General features: G+C 42.2%; 1 protein-coding gene across 1 annotated transcript in view; it reads right to left on the bottom strand.

The window, feature by feature from the left end:
- RHOJ (ras homolog family member J) overlaps positions 1-17,585 on the bottom strand; it is a 56,934-nt gene extending 39,349 nt beyond the window's left edge. The window contains exon 1 of the mRNA XM_061376501.1: positions 16,795-17,585. Within this exon, the coding sequence (XP_061232485.1) occupies positions 16,795-16,969 (175 nt within the window). The 5' untranslated portion in view covers positions 16,970-17,585. The remainder of the gene's footprint in view (positions 1-16,794) is intronic.
- Positions 17,586-24,003: the final 6,418 nt, after the last annotated feature.

Here is a 24,003-nt window from a genome sequence, read left to right as displayed (position 1 = left end):
GTTCCTTCAGATGTATTGATATCCATAGGCTTACTTCTTCCTAGTTTAAGATCTGGGGCTTTTAAAGCCAGCTACATGTCTGGGATATATACACTCTGGAGTTCCAAGAGGGCAGAGGGAGGTATTTCTAGAAATAACAAGATGACAAAAAGAAAATCTAGTCTTGACTACCTTACTATAAACTCAACCCATATATATACATATATATATGTGTATATATATTCCCCCTAGTCCCCAAAAATGAGGTTTCCCATCTGTCAATGGGTGGACATAAATCCCACTGGATATTGAAGAGGCATCTGGAGTGTATCCATTGAACTCCCTGTGTCAGTGGTCATCACCCATTTACCAGATATTTTTGCTGACCTAAGGGAATCTGTGGTCTTCCCTCCAAATGGGTGATTGCACAAACTGTGGTATGTCTAACATCCTCTTCTACAGCTACTAAGTTTCTGATACTGAGACTCCTGCTTAGCATTTGTGTTTCTACAGCTAAAGGTTTAATCAGCATCCGAATGAAACATTTTATAATTTAAGGTGGTGGTGCCGAGGGATGAGCTTACTGCCATCCTGCAGAGAAGACCCTGATATCTGTAAGAGGACTTTTGGCCATGTAAGAACTGGGAGCCTTCAGCAGCTCAGGAAGCTGAATGAGGGGATTTGAAACTCTTGGGAATCAAATGAGGGGAGGGATTTTTCCAAAGAACCCAAAATGCTTATTTTCAAATTGAATTTGAAAGCAGCCAGCTCTACAGGGTGCCTTCAGGGGACTGGAGCACCTCCCATATGAAGACCTCATAGCAGCCTTCCAGTATCTGAAGGGGGCCTATAGGGATGCTGGGAATGGACTCTTCATTAGGGACTGTAGTGATAGGACAAGGGGTAATGGGTTAAAACTTAAACAGGGGAAGTTTAGATTGGATATAAGGAGGAAATTCTTTCCTGTTAAGGTGGTGAGGCACTGGAATAGGTTGCCCAGGGAGGTTGTGAATGCTTCATACCTGGCAGTGTTCAAGGCCAGGCCGGACGAGGCCTTGGGTAATACAGTTTAGAGCAAGGTGTCCCTGCTCATGGCAGGGGGGTTGGAACTTGATGATCTTAAGGTCCTTTCCAACCCTAACTATTCTATGATTCTATGATTCTATAAGACACAGAGGAAGACGTATATTTTTCATCCTCTCATATCTGGCCAGAGCTTGAGGTGCCCAAACAAGAGAGAAAACTCTTCCTTCCAACTACATTTTTTCTACCCCAAAATGATTATGTTATACAGCATGAATGCCAAGGTCCAGGTTCCCTCCTGGCTTTGCACATTTTATTCATGTGATCTGCCCTGACTTTCTGGTTCCTGTTACTGTTCTCTCTTATTGTTGCTGGTGAAGTCTGGCCCTTACGGGGATTATGGCAGAGTTGCTTTTCTCTGAGAAGGTATTTGGGAGATTTTCCAATACCAACTCTGGCCCCTGCCCCATGCCAAGATGGGATCTATATTCCCCTGCTGATGACCCCATTTTCTTCTGTATATACTAATAAAACCATGGAGAGAAATAAAGCTCATTTATTAGCCCCCAGAACTAATAAGGGTTGCATTTGTGAAATGGTGGCATTTAGGACTGTTGTCTTTCTTATCAAAAGGCATCTATGCATGTATTTTTGAGGAAAATTCCCTGAAGTGGAAACTATAGTTACTTCTCTAACTGCATATATAAAGTAATATAACAGAGGAAGAAATCTGGGAATCAACATCTCCAACATATGGCTTCTCTGTAATCTAATAAATCTTTCAAAAATAGATCATGCAATTATTAGTACATGAACATTTCCTTGCATCTCCTGCTAATATGTAAGGGGAAAATTGTTATTTCCTTCTTGAGAATTTATTTGTTGTGTCTCATAAGTATCTTCATTCTGATTTCCTGGGAGAGTAGCAGTTTGCACAGAAATGCATTAAGGAAATTATCTTCTTCTTTCCCTTACTTTATTCATCTACTTGTTGGCATTTTATTATATGCCACACATTCCTTCACTTCAAGGGTTTCCTGACTTAGATTTGATTGGCCCCAACTCTGTGAGCCTTCCAAATGAACCCAGCAGTTTGTGTGGGTTCATAGCCAACCTTCAAAAGGATTGCTTAAATATTATTTCCTCTGTTTTCAGTATCAAAATGTATTTACCACTGTTTCCTCATACTAAAGATCGTCAGACTAAAAGCCAGTATTATGGCAATAGGCATAAATATTTACAGCTAATAGAAACTATATGTAATTTCAGGTACCCACACTCAACATGCTCACTAGGAAATGAAACCAATCTCTTTCAGGTTATGTTTCCAGGTCTTCTATGACAGAAATACACTAGGCACAATTGGTGATGCCTTTTTATTACCTCTGATGGCTCTGTTTTTATTCTTGACTGACAGCTCACAGCAGGATCACACTGAAAAGGGTTGCCCATATAGAAAATCTGAAATTCAAGCTTCTGAAATTCAAACTTCTGAAATTCAGACACCCCAAATGAACTTACTTAGGTCAGATGTAATTCATACTAGGACAGGATTTTCAGCCCTCTGTTGAGAAGCTCCTGGGAAGGATAGACTGTTTTAAACTCCGAAATGAATCCTTTCTATCAAACAGCAGCATCTTGGTTTGTTAAGGTGACAAATGGTAGAAATGTAGCTATACAGGGGGAATACTGGAAGTGACCAGACTGCAAATGATCTCAGAAGCTGGAATACAGGTTAAATTACAAGTTCAGACTTATTGCATATAACTGAATTCCCCTAGCCACAATAATGTCCTTCTTAACTTTGTACAGCATGAGCTCCAAATCAGGTCCTTCATGTATATTCCCTCCATAATATACAAGCACCATTACTAGAATGTAGCCACAGACATGTCCCTCCATGTCCACTGGGTGTCACAGATGAAGTCCTTGTTCCAGTGTCACTAACTCTGGGAAACACTGGAGCAAGATTGTTTCTTGGGGAAGGAAAATGTACTTTGAAAACCTTTGAAAGCTCTTGGAATAACTTCCTTCTCTGGAAATCAAAAGTATGTGCTCTTATTAATCACAAATGTGGATTTATTAGTCAGCAATGTGATGACAAAAGTCATCAAAGAAGAGGAGAAAAAACCCACCCTGTAGGTAGCCTGTACCAGAGATATTAAAGACAGTGAGTGACAGTTTCAAGACTTTTCTCCTAAGAGTTTGCTGGTTCTACCATTAGGTTTGCCAAGGCTTGCAACAACTGCCAACCTCTCCCTGCAACAGCTGCAGCTCTTGATGTTGAAAGAGCCTAAAACCACACCTGAACTCACATTATTTGAGGTATTTCCCTTGGAAATTTTTGTCTATTGCACAAACATTTCTTTTAAAGGAAGTGGGAGTAAGCTTGCCCTTGGATAATAATGATTACAATAGAGTAACTGTAAAATGGATAGTACAGTAACCAACTAGAACTGGCCAGGGGGAAGATAATTCTGCTTTGTGACAACTTCTGAGGTTTTACAATTTGTTTTCATTTTACAATGGAATGAAAACAAAACCTTCAGATGCTATGTTTTCAATTTAGGTCTTTCTTGCTTCACTGTCAGAAATAACCAAAGGGCCCTGGACCTCAAGAATTTGTCCTTCCAAGTATTAAAAAAATGCTTCAGCTTTCATGAATCAGCATTTTCTTCTGGTGGGATAGTTCGTCAAAAATGCTCTGGTGAGAACTTTTGCTAACCCCAAAAGATCAAAATCATGAGTCATATTGCCGAAAACATAGTTGTTACAAGTCATTTGGTTTATGATTTATGGGTTGCTTCTGGACTGTCTTCTCTTAAAGCATACCTTTCCCCTGCATCCTCTAAGAATGTACATTTCTTTCCCACCCTCCTTATTTTCCTGGATTTTTTTGTTTTTGTGCAGCTCCTTGCCTCTTTTGACCTTCAATAGCTTACATGCAATGCTGAGCTAATTTTTTTAATTGTATGTGTGCCAGGAGTTTGTCAGGAAAGACATGGGTGCTGGATGGTCTCTGCAATGTCTGTAATAGATAGTGGTCATTGAGGGGTGGTCCCATGACTGTACTGCAAAAACCTGACTGGCTGTGCATTGGTTTTCATTCATCTCAGATGGCATTTTCCATTGGGCAGAGTTGACATCTGTCAGAAGGCAAGAACATCTGCTCTCATGTCTTGGCTGGCTGCAGCCCTCACCCTCTTGACAGTGCTTGAAGAAATCAGAAGGGACACACGGTAATAATTACCACTCCGTGCCTATGGGGCAGCCGTGATGTGTGCAATATCTGTGGCTTGGTTCTGGACCAAGCTATCTCAGAGATGGCTCTGCAGGACCCATATCTAGTTCTGGGCAGCTCTGTGTCCCATTCTGCATCAAGGAGTACTTTGCAAAGACAAACTGTTTTTCTTTTTCTCTAATATTTCAGGTGGGAAGACCCTATTCTTTGAGAAAAATAGCAGTGATGTGGAAAATAAATACCAAGAAAAGGAAACACAGTTACTAATTCTGAAAGATGGAGGGAACTGCAGTAAAGGGGATCAAGACCTGGAAGAACTTAAATGTGATGGAAGGTACAAAGTGCTCTCTAGTCAGGTGCTCTTTATATGAGTTGTCTCAGGCACTTCACTGCAACATACTGTGAATACACTTAGCCAGAGACAAGGATCCCTTGTGTCCTCAGCAGTTTCCACCCTGTTAAGCATAACCTCAAAACATTTTTTCCTTGTAAAATTTTTGCAAGACTTGGGTTTTTTTTTTGTATTAATCTCTCAAATTCATGCATTTAAATAGATGGCAGGGGAGAGAAACCATAATCCATATGGTTGGGAGCACCATATGGAGACAAAAGTTATTCCTGTTCCACCATTTTCTTGGCATTGATTTCCTCTGACAAACATTATTTCAGATTGGAGACCTCATTCTGTATTCACACTCCTTCTTACTCCCTTCTTACTTCCTTGGAAACATCAGAAGGGTCTTACAGTATTGCTACAAGAAGCCTTTTACAGGAAAAGAAATAAATTCAGTGATATGCTTCAAATAATGGAAGAATGAATTATTTCACCATTTTAGCAATTTCCCAGGAGGGAGAGTTGAGGGAGAAAATGCACTTAACACTCTAAAATATTAAAATAACAAGAACCACAGCAACCTCACCCCTCTGGGCTTCAACCAAACTGAACGGTTTAGGTAAATTTCCAGAAGATGTCCAAGTGGCACACTTCATCAGAGAAAATTTCTGTGCATGGCAAGGGAAATTCTCCGTATTAATGATATCATGCACTGGCTCAGCTAATTTGGAGTCATTCCATAATGCCTGGTTTGTGGAAGATTAGCTGAATATTTCTTGGAATATGAACTCCCCTTCTAATGTTGAGTTTGAGCCTATTTTTGTGGACAGTACTCCTGGCAAATTGCTTTCTTAAAGCTTTATTTCACATGTATTTTTTAATGAGAGATGTTACTCCCTTGTATTCCTGGAACAGGCTTAAAATATTCTGAGCAGTAACTAGAAGGCAATGAGATAAAGGAAATTGTACTTGATTTTGAGATTTACTGGTTATATACATAGAACAAAGCACATCAGCACTTGAAGGTAAACGATCATTCTAAGAGCTTAAAAAAAGAGCATACTAATGCCCTTCTAGATTTTGTTCACGTTTTTGTTGAAAATTTTAATGGCAAGTTTTCAGGGGTTAAACTAGATAGAAATTACAAGCAGTTCTATAGTATCCTTTGTGTTTTTGATATAGTTGAAAAGTTCTATATGTAGTTATAAATAAACAAAAATAAAGACACAATTACAAAACACCTCTCTAAAGGCATTTTTTAATCTACGTGTAGATAGACCCTGAGTCCTCAGTGAAATTTCTGTGTCCGTATGGACCATGTGAGAAACAGGATTGTACAACCCAACCTGTCAATAGCAGTGCTCCTGTCTAAACTCAAATGGCCAAGACAAAATCCTGGGTATTATTTCCACATACCATTGCTTGATACATACAGCAAAAAAAAAAAAAAAGAGATGGTCTCAGGAGGCATTTTCAGTGTGAGTTTACTCCAGAGCTGAGATTCCCAGATGGAAACACCTCACCTTTTTAAACGAAAAACCAGGTTTCTCCATTTTACTGATCATGGACAGTGTCTCAAGCAACTGGCCTCCCAGAATTATTGTAGAATCATAGAACGGTTTGGGCTGGAAGGGCCCTTAAAGATCATCTGGTTCCAACCTCCCTGTCATGGGCTAATACCTAATCTAAATCTACCCTCTTTGAACTTAAAGCCATTCCCCCTTGTCCTGTCACTACAGGCCCTTTAAAGTCCAGATTTCTTGTCATCCCCTTTAGGTACCAGAAGGCTGAAAGGTCTCCCTGGAGCCTTCTCCAGGATGGACAAGCCTAACTCTCTCAGCTTGTCTCCATAGGAGAGTGAGCCCTCTGATCATCCTTTGGACTCACTCCAATAGGTCCACATCCTTCTTGTGTTGGGGACCCCAGAGATGAACACAGTACTGCAGGTGGGGCCTCACCAGAGCAGAGTAGAGGGTCAGAGTCACCTTCCATGACCATGGTCATGCTCCTTTCAATGCAGTCCAGCATACAGTTGGTTTTCTGGGCTGCAAGTGCACTGTCTGCTCATGCTGAACTTCTTGTCAACCAACAGCACCAAGTCCTTCTCCTCAGGGCTGCTCTCAATCCATTCTCCACCCAGCCTCTTATTTGTGCTTGGGATTGCCCCTACCCACATGCAGGACCTTGCCCTTGGCCTTGTTGTGCTTCAAGAGGTTTGCATGGGCCCACCTCTCAGACCTGTCAAGGTCCCTCTTAATGGCATTAGATTAGAAAAAGACATTGACTCTGACTACTTATTGGAGGAAAACATGCTGAGCTAAGCTAGCCAGTTCTGAAACAGAGATGGGGAAATTGCTCATAATAAACCCAGTGTCCAAAATAGGGAGGGTCTGGCCTTTGAGGACAAAACTGCTCACAGCAGCTGGACAGCTGCCCACTGGAACCGGAGCATGGGACAGTCCTTGAACTTAAAACACGTTTTCCAATCTTATGGGATTTTCCTTATGATCTGTTCTCAGCAAAGCAGCATTATTACTGTAAATAGATGCTCTTTTTGTCCCATCTCCCAAGGGATAAAAATTAATGTTATGTTTGAACATGTATGTTTTCCCACTCATTGCTGAAGCTGTTCTTGTCCTTAAAGTCTGCAGAAAGCTGAGCATTAGCAGATACCATTAATATCATTACTTCAAAGTTATAGCTGGATGTCTGTGCCAGAGACATTTAATAAGCGACGTGGCCTCTGTCCCCTCAGAATTCAGGGGATGGAAAGTAGTTTTAGTGACTCATCTCAGGCATTCTCCTGCACTGTGGCAGGACCTTGTTGTCCAGCCCCTCAACACGTCCCTCTTTAACTCTTTCAAATGCCTAAGTGCTGCCTCCTATGTTTATGGCTGGGACTGTTATTTCCATGATAAACTCACATGCTGTCCTGAATAAGGAGTGAGGATCCTGGTACAGCTCTTCTTCTCCTGCTCCCAAGCTATCACCCTCTGACTGTGCCTCCTGTGCCACTGTGCTTGGAATATTTTTACATCTGTCTACCTCCCTCCTTTGGGAGTTGTTTTTTTCTTTTTTTCCCAGTGCTTCTTCTGTGAGTGAAGGTTTTTTTCATCCTTCCCCTCCCCTGAGACCAGTTGGTGTGTTTCATATTTCTGGATTCATTGCTGTGCCAGTCCCCAAGGCATAAGGGCAAACCTCGGGCAACCTTGCTGCTGGATCTGCTGTTGCACTGGGCCCACACTAAGTCTGGGGAGCTGTGCTAGCTGAAATACCAAGTTCTCACGGTCTTTCATGCCTTTCCCTTCCCTGGGATCCCAACTACACCACTTTGGCTATGGGGACTAGCTGGGCACACCACCTCACAGCAAGTGCCACAGGGTGCAGATGGCACCGTGTCTCCCGGGACCCTTCTGAGCCTACTCTCATATGACAACTTTCCATGCCCACAGTGCAATCTGACTAAGAAAAGCAATATCTGACAAAGAAAAGGGCTTTGCTCTTGTTCATAAATCTGTGAGTATGATTCCACAGAAGAAATAAATACTCAGGAAAACTCATCACTGCATAATGAAAACTTCATTCATTTCAGTCAAAGGTGGTAGCAACCACATGGTTGGATTGTATCCTTGGGTCCTCTCTCTTACTAGACCTACTTAGCTGTATCCTCACTGCTGAGACATGATAGATGGTGCTTGGGACTGCAGTAAGAATGATTCATTCTCAGATACAGGAGAGCTTTCTTGTCCCCCTGGGTACATGGGAAATTCATTGGCTGAGGAATGGTGCTTGAGCATGTAGCACATGCAGAAGTTGCACTTAAGGTCCAGTCTTTGCATTCAGCCAAGACTGCTGGTAGCATGGCTTGTCTTGCATGAGACAATTCTGAATTTGAATGCAAGTGGTACTGGATAATAAGTAAGGTAAATATTTTTTTTTAGCTTTTAATTATTGGACATTATTTTAAAACCCATTTTCCCTGTTCTTATCTGGGGAAAAAAACAGAGATGAATACCAGTTCATTTCATAAATCTTGTCAAGAATTCATTCACTCAGTGACACTTGGGATAAAACTTGTGGTGGCAATTCATAAAGCTTTCATTCTTCAGTAACTTCTTCCCTAACTTAGCTGAAAGACCCATATCTTGGGACACAAGAATGACATAACTGAAAGGAGACTTGTGAATGGTCACTCTTAAAAACAGCCTAGAAATATAATAACTTGGATTTTTTCATTGCAAAGATAAATAGAAATTTGACAGGAGATGTCATTACTGTTTAATGACTTTGTCTGAACAGAACAATTGAAGGAAATATGTTTGCTCTTCCTCATCCCTTGCCATTTCCATGATGTCATTAGGTCTGGCCATAACAATTGGAAAGTTAGAACATAGGAAAAGGCACTGCCTGCAGGGCAAAATATACACAGTGGTGCATGATAATAAAGATATGTATTACTAGCACAGACATCAAGATATCAAGGTTTATCAAGAGAACAGAAAATGAGATATAAGTTTTAGTGGAGAAATTTTGCATTGACTTACTCAGTAACCAAGCCATTGTTATGATGATTTACTAAAAAGGCTGCCACATCTGCAGAAATGAAGGAGTCAGTTTGTACATGTCTAGGAATTTTTGTTTTTTAAACTTCTTTGCTAAGTTTTTGTTTTTCTTTCTTGCATGTGGAGCATCTGCTGTTGAGAAGTATCTACCTGGCTGTCAACACACACCTGTTCGAGCACCACCTCTAAGTGGTTTTGCCTTGTAAGTGGTGTGGATGGCTGGCCACATGAACCGAGCTAATTACTGATTTTAAGACAATGAGTGGATGAGATTGTTAGTTCAGTTGTAAAATTGTCCTGCATGGGCAGGACACAGAAGCCACAGTTTCAGTTTTGGTTTTCTCAGTTGATGTCACCTCCTGCAACGTTTCCCTCCACAAAGAAGTGAAGGGAAAGACTAAGACTGACTGTCTTGCAGTAGTGACAAGGAAAGGGTCATTTTCTCATCGCTTCTGCTGTAAATCCTTCTTGTGCTCCATGTCTCTTTGCAGCAGTCCATTGCTACATAAGAAAAATTTCAAAATATGTTTGCCCATCCATTTATCAGAAGAATCATTCCAAAAAGTCACTTTCCACAACACTGAGTACAAGAATGCTGGATTGGGCCAAACTCACAGCCCAGGGAGTTAAGTCTTCCTCTATGAGGTAGCAGTGAGCAGGGTTAAGATAATTTGCCATTCATCAGACAAAACTTAGGTCTTATCCTGGCCTCTGACAGAAGGTGGTAGTAGCTCACATTTTACTGTGTCTCACAGAAGTCTTTTTCATTAGCTTATGATAGCACTCAATCTCCCTGATATCTGGTCCAACCTTCCTTTTTCCAAACATTGTTAAAATTTTGTCCTCTGTAACTTCTGTACAGTAATAAGATCCCTGGGTTAATCACATGCCATGCAAACAAATATCTCTTTTTAAGCCACTTGACTTTCTCATCTTTCCAACCCATTCCCTCTGGACTGTAACTGACCTTAAAAAAACCCCATCATAAGACATCCAAACCACTAATACATGTTCAAATGGTCTAACTCCTTGCTTAGTATTCTTTGTGTTTCCTATTGCCCTTCAAAGGCCACATAGCTAATACAAAATAATAGACAGAGGGGCTTAGGTGAAATTTAAGGTAGATAAGTCTGGATGAAATAACATGACTGCTTCATCTATTCCTCTAATTCCTGTCACTATCATTCCTGATGTGCATTGTAGTTTGCTTATTCTATACATCTATTTTTTAGACTGTAAATGTTATTCATGGGGCAGTGTTGTTCCCTGCTGTGCTTGACGCACAAGGATAACTATTTGACTGCTGATACTGGATGAAGAAATGAGTTCTTTGCATAGGACTGCAGCAGCTTCTGGGATGAGTCCTGGGTGATCAGCAGGATGCTGGTGGGTATGTGAAGGATTTTGTGTCTCTTCATAACATAAAGTTTGTCAGTGTAAAATCAAACCAGGAATGGCAACAGTACAAAGAGAAGCTCTATAACAAAGACAGAGGTAGGAAGCAGTTCAGGTGCTGCAGACTCCTACCCAACCACAGCTGCATTTCAGTAATACCAGGGGACAACAGGGACTTTGTCACCACAGCGCTCAGACCACTGCTGTAGAAACAATCCGCCCTGAGTAAATAGGATGACAAAGCGTGCACACACCTCTGCCTCTAAGGGCTCCAAGTGGATTGTGCACCCCCAGGACAATACAGGGATGTGGGTGAGGAAGAGAGATATGAGCGATAGTTATCTCAGGTCTTTGCATACAGTAAAACACCTTCAGAAGGAAAAGGTCTTAAGATGCTTGGGGATGTATAAAGTGCCTGTTTCATCTGAATGTGGAATAACCATGGTGATTCAGGAAAAACAGCACCTTTTTGGTATGAAGACTGTCTAGGCTGCCTGGGTGTGAAAAAGCTTGAGGATCACTAGAACCTTCTGTGGGGAATCTAAGAATTAGCGGCTCTGTAAAATTTATCTTCAAAAGAGTCAGCTATGAAAACCTTTGAATTGCACTGGTGGGTTTTTGTTGTGTTGTACCTTCCATGTTTTATTGAGATCCCTGATTTATTCTGGATGATACCAGGAAGATTGGCAGAGAAGTTCTTTTACCTCCTGAGAGGCAAAATTAAAATATCTGTTCTGTAGCTGCTAGTCTAAAGAGCCAGATCTTAAAAGAGTCACTGCTTTCTTGTCTCATGGATAAAGTTCAAACCTGTACCATCAAAACTGGATGAACATTAAAAGGAAAAAAAAACCAACAACCCCACACTGCAAACATCCGTGCAAATAAACATTACAGCTCTCTTCCACTGCTATTTATAGCTCTTTCAGTTTAATGACCCCAAATATTGCATGAAGGGTTTGTCTAATGTGCTACCAAAGCTTTTTATAGGAGACAACTGCCTCAAGAATGTGGTAGTGTGAAGACTCCCACAGCAGCAGCCATACAGAAATTGCAAATCTCCTTGGGCAGTCTTTTCCTGCACCCATACAGAAATTGCAGATCTCCTTGAGCAGTCTCTTCCTGTCTAACAAAGTTTCAACAGGGGAAAAAAGCAATGGTATAGGGTTTCAGCCATTGCTTACACATAATGGCAAGCAGGGTTGAAACCGGTGTGTTAGCATCAATTAAAAATAACTAGCACATCAAAAGTGTAGAGAGATTTGCTTTTGTGACTGTAAATGGGGAAATTTGGGATGTTACAGTTCCCATCTGTTTTCTGCAATGTCTTGGTTAGTGTTTCCTCCCACATGGGGAGAAGGTGCAAGGCAAAGCTGCTCAATGCATGCACTGTCTCCCTCAGATGCTCCTGCCTGCCCCAGGACTGAGAGTGGCCAGTCACTGACAGCACCATGATCAATAACAGCACACTTCCAACTGCTCTTTTTCATGTGTGTATGTAAGGAACACAGATCTGAATCAGTGCTGTGGCATACAGGCAGGGTTTAGTATATTTATGGATCTGCACAGGCACAAGTAACTGCTATGGCCAAGAGCAGTAGTACTGCTCCTATTCTGATAAAAATGCCAGAGAAAGAGACTCTATTTTCTCGCATGGATTGCCTGACCAGTAAGGCTGTGATCACTACTCTGAGAGACCAGTGAGCGCCCTGGCCCACTTCGGTGCAAAGTCAGACAAATTAGATTGAATCAACATTAAAGAACAAAAACCATGTCTGCTAACAGTAATTAACATCTGTCTTCTTCTATATTGCTTTTAATTTACAGAGCTTCAGTCATGGCTGAACTATTCTGTATGCTATTCATTAGCTGATCACATGCCACTGCTAATTTTTTTCAAATGGGTTCACTATTTATAAATGTTCACCAGTTTGTGCTGACATATGAGGGAAGGGAGGGTCATATTTATTTTATATCTACTTTATGAACAGAACAGAATAATTCCAGTTGGAAGGGACCTACAGTGATCATCTGGCCCAGTTGCCTGACTACTTTGAAGCTGACCAAGTTAAAGCATCTTGTTTAGGCCATTGCTCAATTCCTTCTTAAGCACTGACAGGCTTGGGGCATCGACTGACTCTTTGGGAAGCCTGAATATAAATTTACGGAGGAATAAATTTCATGTTAAAATTTGCTGGGGTTTTAGGGTTCACGAATACCAAATAGGAGGCTTGGTGGATGCCTAAGTAACAACACACATCTCACTTCTGTATTTCACAGGGCAAGCCAGTTAATTTTGGTATTATTAAACCAACTTTGCTAGTTGAATTGAATTATTTTGTTGGTTCAACCTCAGCCCTAATTAAACATTTATAACCTCACATAGCTAGACACAATACAAGTCACCCCGAGTGAGATACCTTTGTTCATGGAAAATCGGCATCTGATGTTCGAAAGACAGAATGGAACCAGCATGTTAAAGCATCTACTCACTATCCAAACAGTCTCTATTGTTACAGTTATTGCCAGTAATATCCTGTTTGTCACTGGGATAACATTTTGGTTTGCCTGCCATAGAAATAGCATTTACCTCGTGGTAAACACTTTCAGTGTGGACTTTTGGAAATTCACCAAATGTAAGGGAACCCCAGGGCTCTGGTCTCCAGAAAAACCTCTTCAAAATAACTTGAAAAGTAACCAAACTTGTAGACTTCCATACATCCAACAAAAGAAACCATTTTTGTATCCAAATAACAAATTTGCCTTTCCCATCTGTCTGGCATTGCCTCTGACCCTACTCTACATCCGTCACATCCCAAGCCTGGCAACAGGCCCCGAACAAATTTGCTTTTGTAGACTGTGGGTGAAATCTGTGGCAGAATCTTACTAGTGTGGACCTAATAACTGGTTTGGACTTTGGTACAGTGCAGCTGCATACATGGCAAACGCCAACAGCTTTTCTTCCCAGACATCACTGTATCTGAGTTGTAAATGCTGCATGAGTTGTCTGCAGGAAGCCTGCTCCTTCCCTAGGTGAAATCCATCTACTGCCTTTGATTTCTTACAGGGACGTTGGGCCCAAATTTTGTAGGTTTTTTCAAACCCTTTCATGTGAAAGGTAACGAATAAGTACTGTACAGGTCTAATACTTTTGGAGCTCAGCCCTTTGAAATGCTGGTTGCTTCCTCTTGGCCACCCTTGTCAGTATGTTCACCTGCTTCACCTGTCCCATGGAAACCTGCCAAGGGAAGGAGCTAAAAAGATGCTACACAGCAGGGCAAGTACCTGTAGCTGCAGGGCTGTGAATGGTTAATGCCTTGGCCACAGCAGTGGTGCATCTGGAGCTTTTCCCAATGCTTGGCTGGATAATATCACTGTCTCCCCCGAGCTGCTGGAGTCGTGTCAGTGAGAAACTACTCTGAGATCACCACTGGAGTCCTCAATTTTTAATGCTTTCCCCTCTCCTTACTTTTTCCATTAGAAAGAAGGAAATTGGTAAATGCCCTGGGACTCACAACCAGGCTGTGACCTGGTGAGGCAAGAGGGAGAGCTTGCTAACACACCACTGCTGGTAACAACGCCTGGGTGAAAAACCTTCAATGGAAAGTGCAGCTTCAGAAAAATCTGTAGCAATTAATTGCTTTTGAGCATTTCCAGCATGGAAGACCGGAATCAAACGGTTTCAGCTTGTTTGGAAAAGTTGAAACAGTTGGATTTGGCAGAGGCAAGGGCAGGGGCAGACAAACTGGTTCCCTAGAGTAAATTCAAAAGTGATTTTACAGAGCCTCAACCACCCTGCAGGATCTGCCCGTGTATGAAGGCTCCCTCCATGCCATGGTGCCTGTGGTATCACCATCCCTATGGTACCGCTGTGCCCATGGTACTACTGTACTACCTTTCCTCTGGACTATGGGCTGCCATAGCTGAATAGGCTGCTGCTACAGAATATCCTGAAGTCTGTAATCTCAGCAGTAAGGTTGCCCCAAGCGAGCTCTTTACTCTCTCAATACCCACACTATTTTAGATTATGTTATGCTTTATGCCATGTAATATTTTTATGTTTTATGAGTGGGACTTTTTCTGATCCAGAAGTAATTTCCACTGCTCAATTCAATGTGCAGTTTTGTAGTGAAATTGTTTTAATAAATGATGGGATTTCTCAAAACCCTGAAATTAGGTCTTTGATCAGTGCTAGTTTTGACCACTGCTGCTGAATAGGTTTTTTCTTAGAATAACATGTTAATATATGGAGCTGTTTTTTCCCTTATCTTTCTGAACTTTCTCACTGAAAGCATTCTTAGTTTATATTTATGTGCTGTAAATAGCTGGAGATATTTTAGATGTCTAACTCTTCAAAACCTGAAAATGGAGCTTGATTTCAAACTGCGTTTATGCTGCTTTTACCTTATACCCTAAGGAAATAAGGATTATGCAGTGACATTCTTCATCTTCTCATCCTTCTCTCAGCCCTCCTCTCCGTCAGTAACTTTTGAGCTCACTGGCAATTTCTACTGCTTCTGTCAGAGAGGAAAGGAAATTGAAGCAAATCCTTGCAAGTCACCTGCAGTTGGGTAGGGAAGAGAAACTCAGTGTAGTGCCTCCACCGAGTGCCAGCCTGCCTGTCTGGCATTAGCACCTGTGTGTGTGCACAGCCCCATAGACACATGTGCCCCCACGTTCACACCAAAACCACCCAGCCACAGGCTGATGCATAGGTGGTCTGACACCAGCTATTGCACACAGAGGTATTTGCAGGACATGGAGGGAAAGAAGGGAAAGTGCTGCAACTGGTGTATAGCTGGGAAGCAAAGCTGTGAGGGATAAGAGATCAAAGCCTTTCACGGGAAAATGAGTGCTGTTGCACTATAAGTCATAGATTTGCACAGCCAGGCTTCCTTAGGGTTTTTGGCTCATGCAAGTGTGTGTTTAGAACATGCAATATGCTTTCCTATATCTTGTTTGGGTAAAGGTTTGTTTTTTTTTTTTTTAATGGTCATTTATCTGGTGGAAAGGGTAGAGGAAAGAAAGTGTTGCTTGCATTAGAAGTGATGCTGCCCACTCTTGTGGAGGAACAGGACTTCACATTTCCATGGATCAGATTCTACAATTACACAGCTTGCTTGTTTGGCCAGTTCATCTGCTAAACCTGACATGAAGCCAGAATGAAAGCAGAGATTTTCCCATTACAGAATACCAAATCTATGATAAGCCATGCCATGAAAATTCAGTTTTTAAGGAGGTGGGGAGAGAATGAGGGAAACTCCAACTGTTGCTGCAAGATAAGCAATGAGTTTTGCAGTGCTTCTAGAATCTGATTTTTAGGGATCTCATAAACAACAACTGTAAGCCAAAGGAGCAGTGAGAGAAGAAAACCAGCAGAATTTGGGATAGGAAAATTTAAGCAGAAGTTTGAGCAACAGTTTTAGCCTAACACACCAGCTGCATGATAACTTTGGACACAGCTGGGTAATGCAAGTAATTGCTACAGAAAGAGGCCTGTGAATATTGTACGTAAATCTGAGTCTGTTTTGCACAGCGATGCAGTGAACATCATTGATGATCTTGATTATGTTAGTATTTTTTCTTATACTACAAATTCCCTCACAAGAAAGTACTCAAACCATTCACCACTTCTGCTTTCCCTACGATCAAGTTATAGCGTTAAAATCTATTTATAGGTGGAGTAACAAATGTCTCTGAAAGAAGTTATACTCTGACAGCACAGAAAGAAACTATGCTGGTTTTCTCAAAGATTACTGCTTAAATAGGATATATTCTCAACGATTATCACTTAAATAGGATATAAATATTGCAGTCTATGCATCTTTTGCCATGAGGCACAAGATCACTGATAGCACATATTTTTATGTGTACATACATATAGTCTTCATACCTGCAGCCTGCAAAGTTCATAACTTCAGAATTTCAGAAGCAAACCAAGAATACAAATTGAGGGAAGCAGAATTGTATTTGTTGTCCCAAAAAATCCAGGGGATTTGATTGCTCCCTAACACTGGTTATTCACCAAAACTAAAATAAAAATTGGAAACAAACAAATTCTCTGAATAAATCCTGCATTGCCCCAGTTATATGAGCTGCCATCTAAGCTGCCTGGCTACCATCCAGGCCTGAATCACATTCCTGGACAAGAAGTAACCCATGCACCCCCTTTGAACAATCCTCTCCTCTCCTTGAGCTTCCTTTACCTCCCACCTGGCTCTGCTGCAGTTCTCAATTAAATTTCTTTTAAAATGCTTTCTTACCTGCATAGTGGTCAAACACAGTGGGGACATACTCCTCTGGGAAGGCATCATTGGCATAACTCATCAGCAAACAGGTTTTCCCAACTGCACCATCCCCAACCACCACACATTTTAACATCTTCTTCGCGTTATTGCTGCTCCCGTCAGTGCAGTTGTCATTTTCCTTGCAGTTCATTCTTGCTGTTGCTGCTGCTGCTGCTGCTGTTGCTTCTCCCAGGACTTCCAAGTGCACATGAAGGAAAAATGAAGTGCGATTGTATTGACTTTTCCTGAGTTTGGAGGGGGGGGGGGGGCAGCAAATCTCAAACTCAGGAAATCATATTAATGTTTCCAGGCTGTCACAGCCACTTCTAACAATTACCAGATCAGTAAAGAGAATCATCGAGGTTAATAAATTAAATATACAGAGATAAATATCATAAAAATACTATCTGTCCCGTCTCATTCGTCCGAGTCAGGAAATCTTCATCCTGCTTGGGAGTTCTCAGTATTTATTGCGACTTAAAAAATAGCAGCAGCCTGTGGCTTTGATTCGCGTTTCCCTTCCTCCAGCTTGGCTGCAGGAATCAGGGATTCCTGTTAAATCCACTCCATTTTCCATTTCATTTCTAACATGGAGGAGAGCCTGGAGGTTTTTAATGGAGTTTTTCCTTTCTTTCTCCAGCTTGCTGTGTGTCAGGAAATCATGGGTTTCCTGCTGAATTCCATATTAGGATCAGTGGGCTTGTGAAGGGCTGCAAACAATGGGAGCTCTGTGCGTATTTGTACTTTGGAGGAACTCTGCCAGGACATGGAGAAAGAAAAACACTAGAGGTCTCTCTGCAGACCTAAGTTTTTAGGCTTCCTGCTCCATCCCGTGCTCGAGCTGCTCTCTGGGTTGCAGCGCTGGGACCGGCCAGGAGGATTTCAGACAGGCTGTGGTAGTCACGGGTGTTGGACTTACACAGCCAGGAGGGGTACAGGGAGGCTGCAGGCTGTGCTCATGTCTCAGGGTTGCCTGTTGTTCCCAGGTGCAATCTCCTCTGATCTTGGATAGATATTTTCTTCCATTTGGGAGGGGAAGAGGGGGAGGTAGAAAGGCAGACAGGAGGTATAGTGGGTAGGTAATAATTTAAGGTCATCTTTCTGTGTCCATAGCTCTTTAAAGAATTTGTTATAAAGAATAAATAATTGATTTTTCAATTCAGGCACTCAGGAAGTTTATTTCCTCTCAAACACACACACACACACACACACAAACAAAAAGAGGGATTTTTCCCCTCCTAGAGTATGTATGTAAATACAGACAGAGAGAGAAAAACCATGAAATTAAGAGCAACAGAAATTTAAAAAAAATAGAAAAAATTAAAACACCACATAGCAATCTGTAGAAAACCAGCTTTGAACTGTGTGAGTCCTGTCTCCTCTCCTGCTTTGTTTTGGCGTTTCAAGTGCCTCCCAAGTCTTTCTTCCATTTAAATACGTAACAGTGTATATGCGCATGAGGGGTCAAACTCCTTGTTCCTTCCACAGGAAAGATTTTGCTATTTCCAGGAGGAACGAGCCATACACGAACATAAATCCCAGTACAGCAGCCCGGCACATCCCGCTGGCTGCATTTCCCTTCCATGAGAATTGAAGGCTTTGAAAGGGGGAAACACTCCCCGCTGGGACTCCACTGGGAAGCACACTGGTGCTAAATGCTTCCGCTGCCTTGCTCATGCCTGGTTGGAAAGAAATGCCCAAAAGCACACACAGGCTTGGAGCAATGCGCACCTGAAAGTCTAAAGACCAAAAAGCCTTACAAAGGAACTGTCTTAGACCCAAATTGCAGAAGTAAAACACAACCTTATTAATGAACCTCTTTAGCCCCAAACTGTGTGTTCATCAGTTTTTGGACACTTAAGATTCAGCTGAACAGGGTGCTGGGCCATCTAGTCTAGATCATAATTTGCCAAGACAGGTTGGACCATATGATCTATGATTTTGCAGTGAAGGGACACAGCAGACCCACCTGCAGTCTCCCCTGGACAGGCTAAGCCCCACCACTGTCAGAGCTCTTCAGTGACCTAACTGTATGCTGGACATGCTTTGAACACCTTTCCCAAGAAGTGACAGATGGATAAAACATGTAAGCAGTGTTAAACAAGGTTGGTTTGTTTACCTGGAGAGCCCCAGGGAGCTTTACTCCCTGTCTCTTACCAGGAGTCTTGGTCATTCAGTAATTTGTGCACAATGTCCCATGTTCTTAGTCTTCTTCATGTCCTCTTCCACATTGACACCAGGTTTCTCAGTAGACAGTGTTAGGCTCAGCATCACAGCCACTGACAAAGGGCATCACTAAGGGGTTTCCCACAGTTAGGAGTTCAGGTGTATCCTCTTAATTTCAAAACTACAGCCCAGGGCTGAGGTTTACCCAAGAAAACTTGTGAGCTCTGAGCACTTAAACTCTCATTCTCTAAGCATTTACTCTGCTGATCTTTTCCATCATCAGCAGAACAGCTGGGTCATCCTGAGGGGCATCAGTGTTACAGGGATTTACTCTTTAAGCTTCTTTCTAGTTGCAATTGAGGTCAAACTCCAGGCCTATGCCTCTGTTTAGTGATTTTGGAGCTCAGTAGGTAACAGCACTGCTTTGGCACAATGAAGCTGCCTAAAAATGGCAGTGAGGAAGTCACAGGGCTATTGGTAATGATTAGCAAAGCTCAGAAGGTCTCGTGATTTTATCTCGATCCAGGGCTTTTTTGCTCTTTCACTAATCAGGTTAGAAATGGTCAGGTTTGCTCACAAGATCTCTGTCATTCCCATCTCATAAACCCAATAGGAGCAGGCTGGTTCCAAGCCACAGAGTTTGGAAAAAACTGGCTGAATTTAAGACGTGAATGAGTTATTCTAAATGCTTGGAGAGCTTGTTTAAATGAGTGTGATTCTCAGGTATCCAACCCAGTTTTATTCCTATTCATTTTACTACTTTCTAGCCAAGACCACCATGGCAAGAAAGAAGCCTAAAATAAAAAATAGATATGGCCAGGTATGGTATGAAGATGCCACCTGAGACGTTTTCTAGCAAAGTTTCTCAAGCAAAGAGCTCTGCTATAGATGAAGTGCCTCTGACCTTTCATTAATTAGCAAATTAACTGGCAGCAAATCTATTCCTAGGACTGTGGAGTATGTCCAACTCCAGATGTATGTATGGAAGCATCAGCTACATCTTCATCAACACTGGTCTGACAGGACATCCCTGGGGCTGCTTCCTTGGGAATTAGCAAATTCAAGGCTAGTGCAAGAAATTTTAGTGAGATCTGTAGGAGATGAAGGACTTGTGAGTTTGTTAATTAGCTCTTCAATGAGCAATATGCTTGCCAATTAAATCTATTCTGTATTTCTCTGAAGGCACTGCAGGATATGATGCTCTGAAATGCTCTTCCTGCTCTCTTCCCTGGCCAACCCTGCCATTCCTACATTTCTCTAGCCCTCTTGCAATGCAGCTGTCTTCCTTTGTGCAATCTTATCACTTCAAAACTTGACATTCAGAGGAATTTTCTCCATTAACTGGTTTCCTTACAAGACCAGACCACTTTGATTTTATGGGGGCTTTATTTTTCCTTACGTCTTGTTCTCCTAAATGTTCCCTTTCATCATTCCTCCTTGGCCTAAACCAAACAGATCTGTCTATACATTCTCACTAATGAGAACAGGCAGCACAATGGGGTGGCGAATTTTGAAGGTGACTGCACTACAGTGAAGCTTTTCTCCCCATGTCTTGCTGCTAGAAACAGCCATGTACAGACACCCTCCTTTCACCTACAAGTGTTGATGTGGGAATGAGGTTTCTGGCGCTACTGTCGAACTCTAAATTAACCTCAGGCAAATCTCACATTTTTTCTTACCCATTGTATAATCTGTTTAGATTGTCAGAATTTTTTAGGGTAGGGGTTGTGCTGGTATTGGACTGAACATACCAGAACCATATTCAGTTTAACTATCACTGTACTGTTCAAAACCTGGTTTCCCTGGTGATCAGATTCAGGACCTTTCCCAGACTTGCGATAAGAGCCAGGCTCTTGCAGTTAAAAGAATTTGGGACTTTAAGAGATACCCACAGTGACCATATTTTCAGGGGAGACCCCTGGTCCTAGATAGAACATCTTTGATGTGGCTCCTCTCTGTTCTTGGGTTGCCTGTATGTCCCTCTGCATTTTGAATTGAAATAATTTAAATTATCCTTATTGCTTCCATCATCTCTTCCTTGTTTTCTAGGCAGCCTCCTACTCCAGTGAAGTTGTCATTGAGACCTCAAGTGAATTTGATGTATTGAAAAGCAGAAGCAGCAACTAAAGGAGAAAAAAATTACAGTTTATCAGTGAGCACAGGAGGGGTGGAAGTGCTCTGTGTGATGTTTTTTTAGAGGCAGCTTGCCAAAGGGCAGGTGGTGACGTCCACCTTTGAGGCTTGCTGGGTAAGAGCAAGTCTCTTTACAGCCGTTTTACACACTATCAGTCACACTACCACCATAACACCACCATGTCGGTCCATGACAGCAGTGGGGTCTTCCCTGTTTCATGTGCTTCCATGGATACGATTTGTGTGACAGGATTTCCCAGACACACTATGGGAAAGATGAGCTTATGAAACAAATTACTTCTGGGAGATGAGGTCACTCAAAGGATGATTCATGTCCTGTCCATCAGAACGTGTCCAGCAGCTCTCCAGAGGCAGATGCTATATAATGACAATTGCACATGGCGTATCTGCATGTTTGGAAATGGGAAGAGCTGTTTTCAACTAGGATGGATGTTGCCCAACTTGTTACCTTACATTTCATTCTGTGTCACGCACTGTAGATCTTTGCTGTGTTACTCACCTATCCACACAGCTGGTGATACTTGTCCAGAGTCTGGATTTCCAGCTGTTCTATTATAGGTATTTGTATTTGGACACTGAGGATGAGTTTTTCTTGGAGGCATGAAAGTTGCCTCTCCTTTTCCATTCCATCCCCTTCTGTTTCTTCCCCTCCTCTTCCACACCCTTCTTCACCCCTCCTCTCCTCTGTCTTCTTCTACCAATCCCTCTCCCTAGAGTAGAGCTGATGGCTGATAAAAGCTGTTTACCTCTCTCCTTATGACAGTGGAGAGAAGTGGACATATGTAAGCGTTCAGCCTGGGGTTAGCACAGGAGGAAAAATATCACTTTAGGGAATTTATTCCTCCCTACCTACAATGTTTTATATAGAGTTTTTTCCCCTAAATTATATTTATTTTAGGCTTAGCAATACAACAGGAAGTCAAACCAGTAGGAACCTCATCTATGCCTTTTCTGCATCTTGAAATGGCATTTACCTATGCAGATGGTGAACTGCTGGGAATGTAAAAGGGGTGTAATCAGGAAATCAAGCTGCACTGAGGGCACCAAAATTGTGACCAATTAGCACCGTGTATGCATGCATGCAGTGAAGTCCTTAAAGAACAAATCTATTTTGTTCACCTCTGGGTAATGCTTGGGACATAATCTGTAATTTCTTTAAAATCAGAGAAACTTCCCCAAGTTAGATGTGACCAAATGTAAAGTCTCCAAGTTTTAGACACAGAAATTTAGTGTCTAAAAACGTGCCAATTGGAATCTGTAGGTTTTCAGCTCCCCCCTTTTTCAGGCCAAATTGCCAAGCTGGCTTTATCATTGAAATGAACACATGGCTGATTCATACAACATTCACGCAGAGTTTTTACTTTCTTGGAAAGAAGGGAGCAGGCTGCTTCCAGGGAGGGAATGTGCTTTTGTGGTTCATGTGATCATTTTGCTTCTGCTCAAAAATAAGAAGGCTCGTGCTGTCTCCACATTCCAGGAACAGGCAGATGGGAGGAGAATTAAAGTGGAAAGCTAAGGGATGTCACGTTCTTTCTTCTGTCTCCTTGCTGAGCCTATTATCAGCAAAGCTTTGTGGCAAAGGCACTGCAATTAGACCTGGGAACACTGTTTTCAAACCTGCTGCTCTGACTTGCACAAGTGGAGCAGGTCATTTAGGTGATGTCCTTATCTCATGCGTAAAACAGGAATGAAGAACGTTTCCCTTTTTTCTTCCTGTTTATACTGTTAGTCTTCAGGGCAGGGACCAGATCCTGCATTGTTTGAAGGGTGTGGGTCCATGGCAGAGAAAACCAATTTACTTGCTGACTGTCACCAAGAAAGTTCTGGTTTAACCTCACAGTGTGCTTTTCAAAGGAGTTAACTGTAGGAAACTCTTCTACTTCCTCCCCCCCATCCCCTTCACATTAGTTTTTTGCTGGCTGACCTCCCCCAGCTCACTATAGGGATAGCTTGGCTTTCCACCAGTGATGGAGTTAATGGGAGGAATGCTGGTAGTAGCAGGTTGCTTTGCTCCTTTTGTAGCAATCAGAGGTTTTATTTACATTGCCAAATCATCTTCTTGCTTTAAAAGTGTCTGGATGTGGTGGTAAAACAAGGGAAGAATACAGGCACCCTACCTAGGCTGCTGAAATGTATGCCCAAACAGCACGAGGCCTAAGGTTAGAGCTTTAGGTCAATGCCTTGGGGCCTATAAGTACCTGAACATGCAATAGAAGAGGGAGGGAGAGGTGAAAAAGTAGTCACAAGCCATCAGACACATTTTGAGTGCCTTGGGATGTCAGAGAGAGGTACATGAGAGCCCTGGGAAGTGGTTGCAGTGATTCTGCAGAACTCCCTGCAAAGGGGAGAACCAGGTTGCCATCACCTTCAGCAGATGCCTATGGCTCAGTTCCTCTCCACCATAGATGGTCATATTACTGACCCAACAGCACTAGCACAGCCCTGCATCCCTCCTCAGCTACCTGTAGTGTTTACAAACTGCACCTAGCTTAAGGGCCACAGCCTGGGCTATCTGAACCAGTGGAAATGTGTTCCTGTGCTTTCAAAACCATATACCTCAGTGCTTTCTAAGAGATCTACACAGCTTTGTAGTGCTTTTGCTGCAGGTAGCCCAGCTGTTAACGTACATGTGATAACATATTTGGTTTGTGTACAGCATGAGCTGCAGTCACAGCTTTGCAGGCATGCTGCTATAGGTGTTTCTGGTGCTCTCAGGCTGATTTAGAAACTTTCACCCATCTGTGCCTCCTCTTTCTCCTTGCTGTCTGGCTCATTCCTCCTATGAGAGGGCTCTGACATCCCTCGGGAGGAAGCAGAGAGAGCTCTGCTTATTTAGCAGTGGCCATTTGTGAAATTTAGATATAA

Source organism: Neopsephotus bourkii, unplaced genomic scaffold, assembly GCF_033783945.1.
Source record: "Neopsephotus bourkii isolate Nb327-2 ecotype Australia unplaced genomic scaffold, CSIRO-AGI_Nbou_v1 NB_1707, whole genome shotgun sequence".
NCBI classification, from domain to species: domain Eukaryota; kingdom Metazoa; phylum Chordata; class Aves; order Psittaciformes; family Psittacidae; genus Neopsephotus; species Neopsephotus bourkii.
Note: the sequence above shows the minus strand (reverse complement) of the source record. Positions and strands in the feature narration are given on the sequence as shown.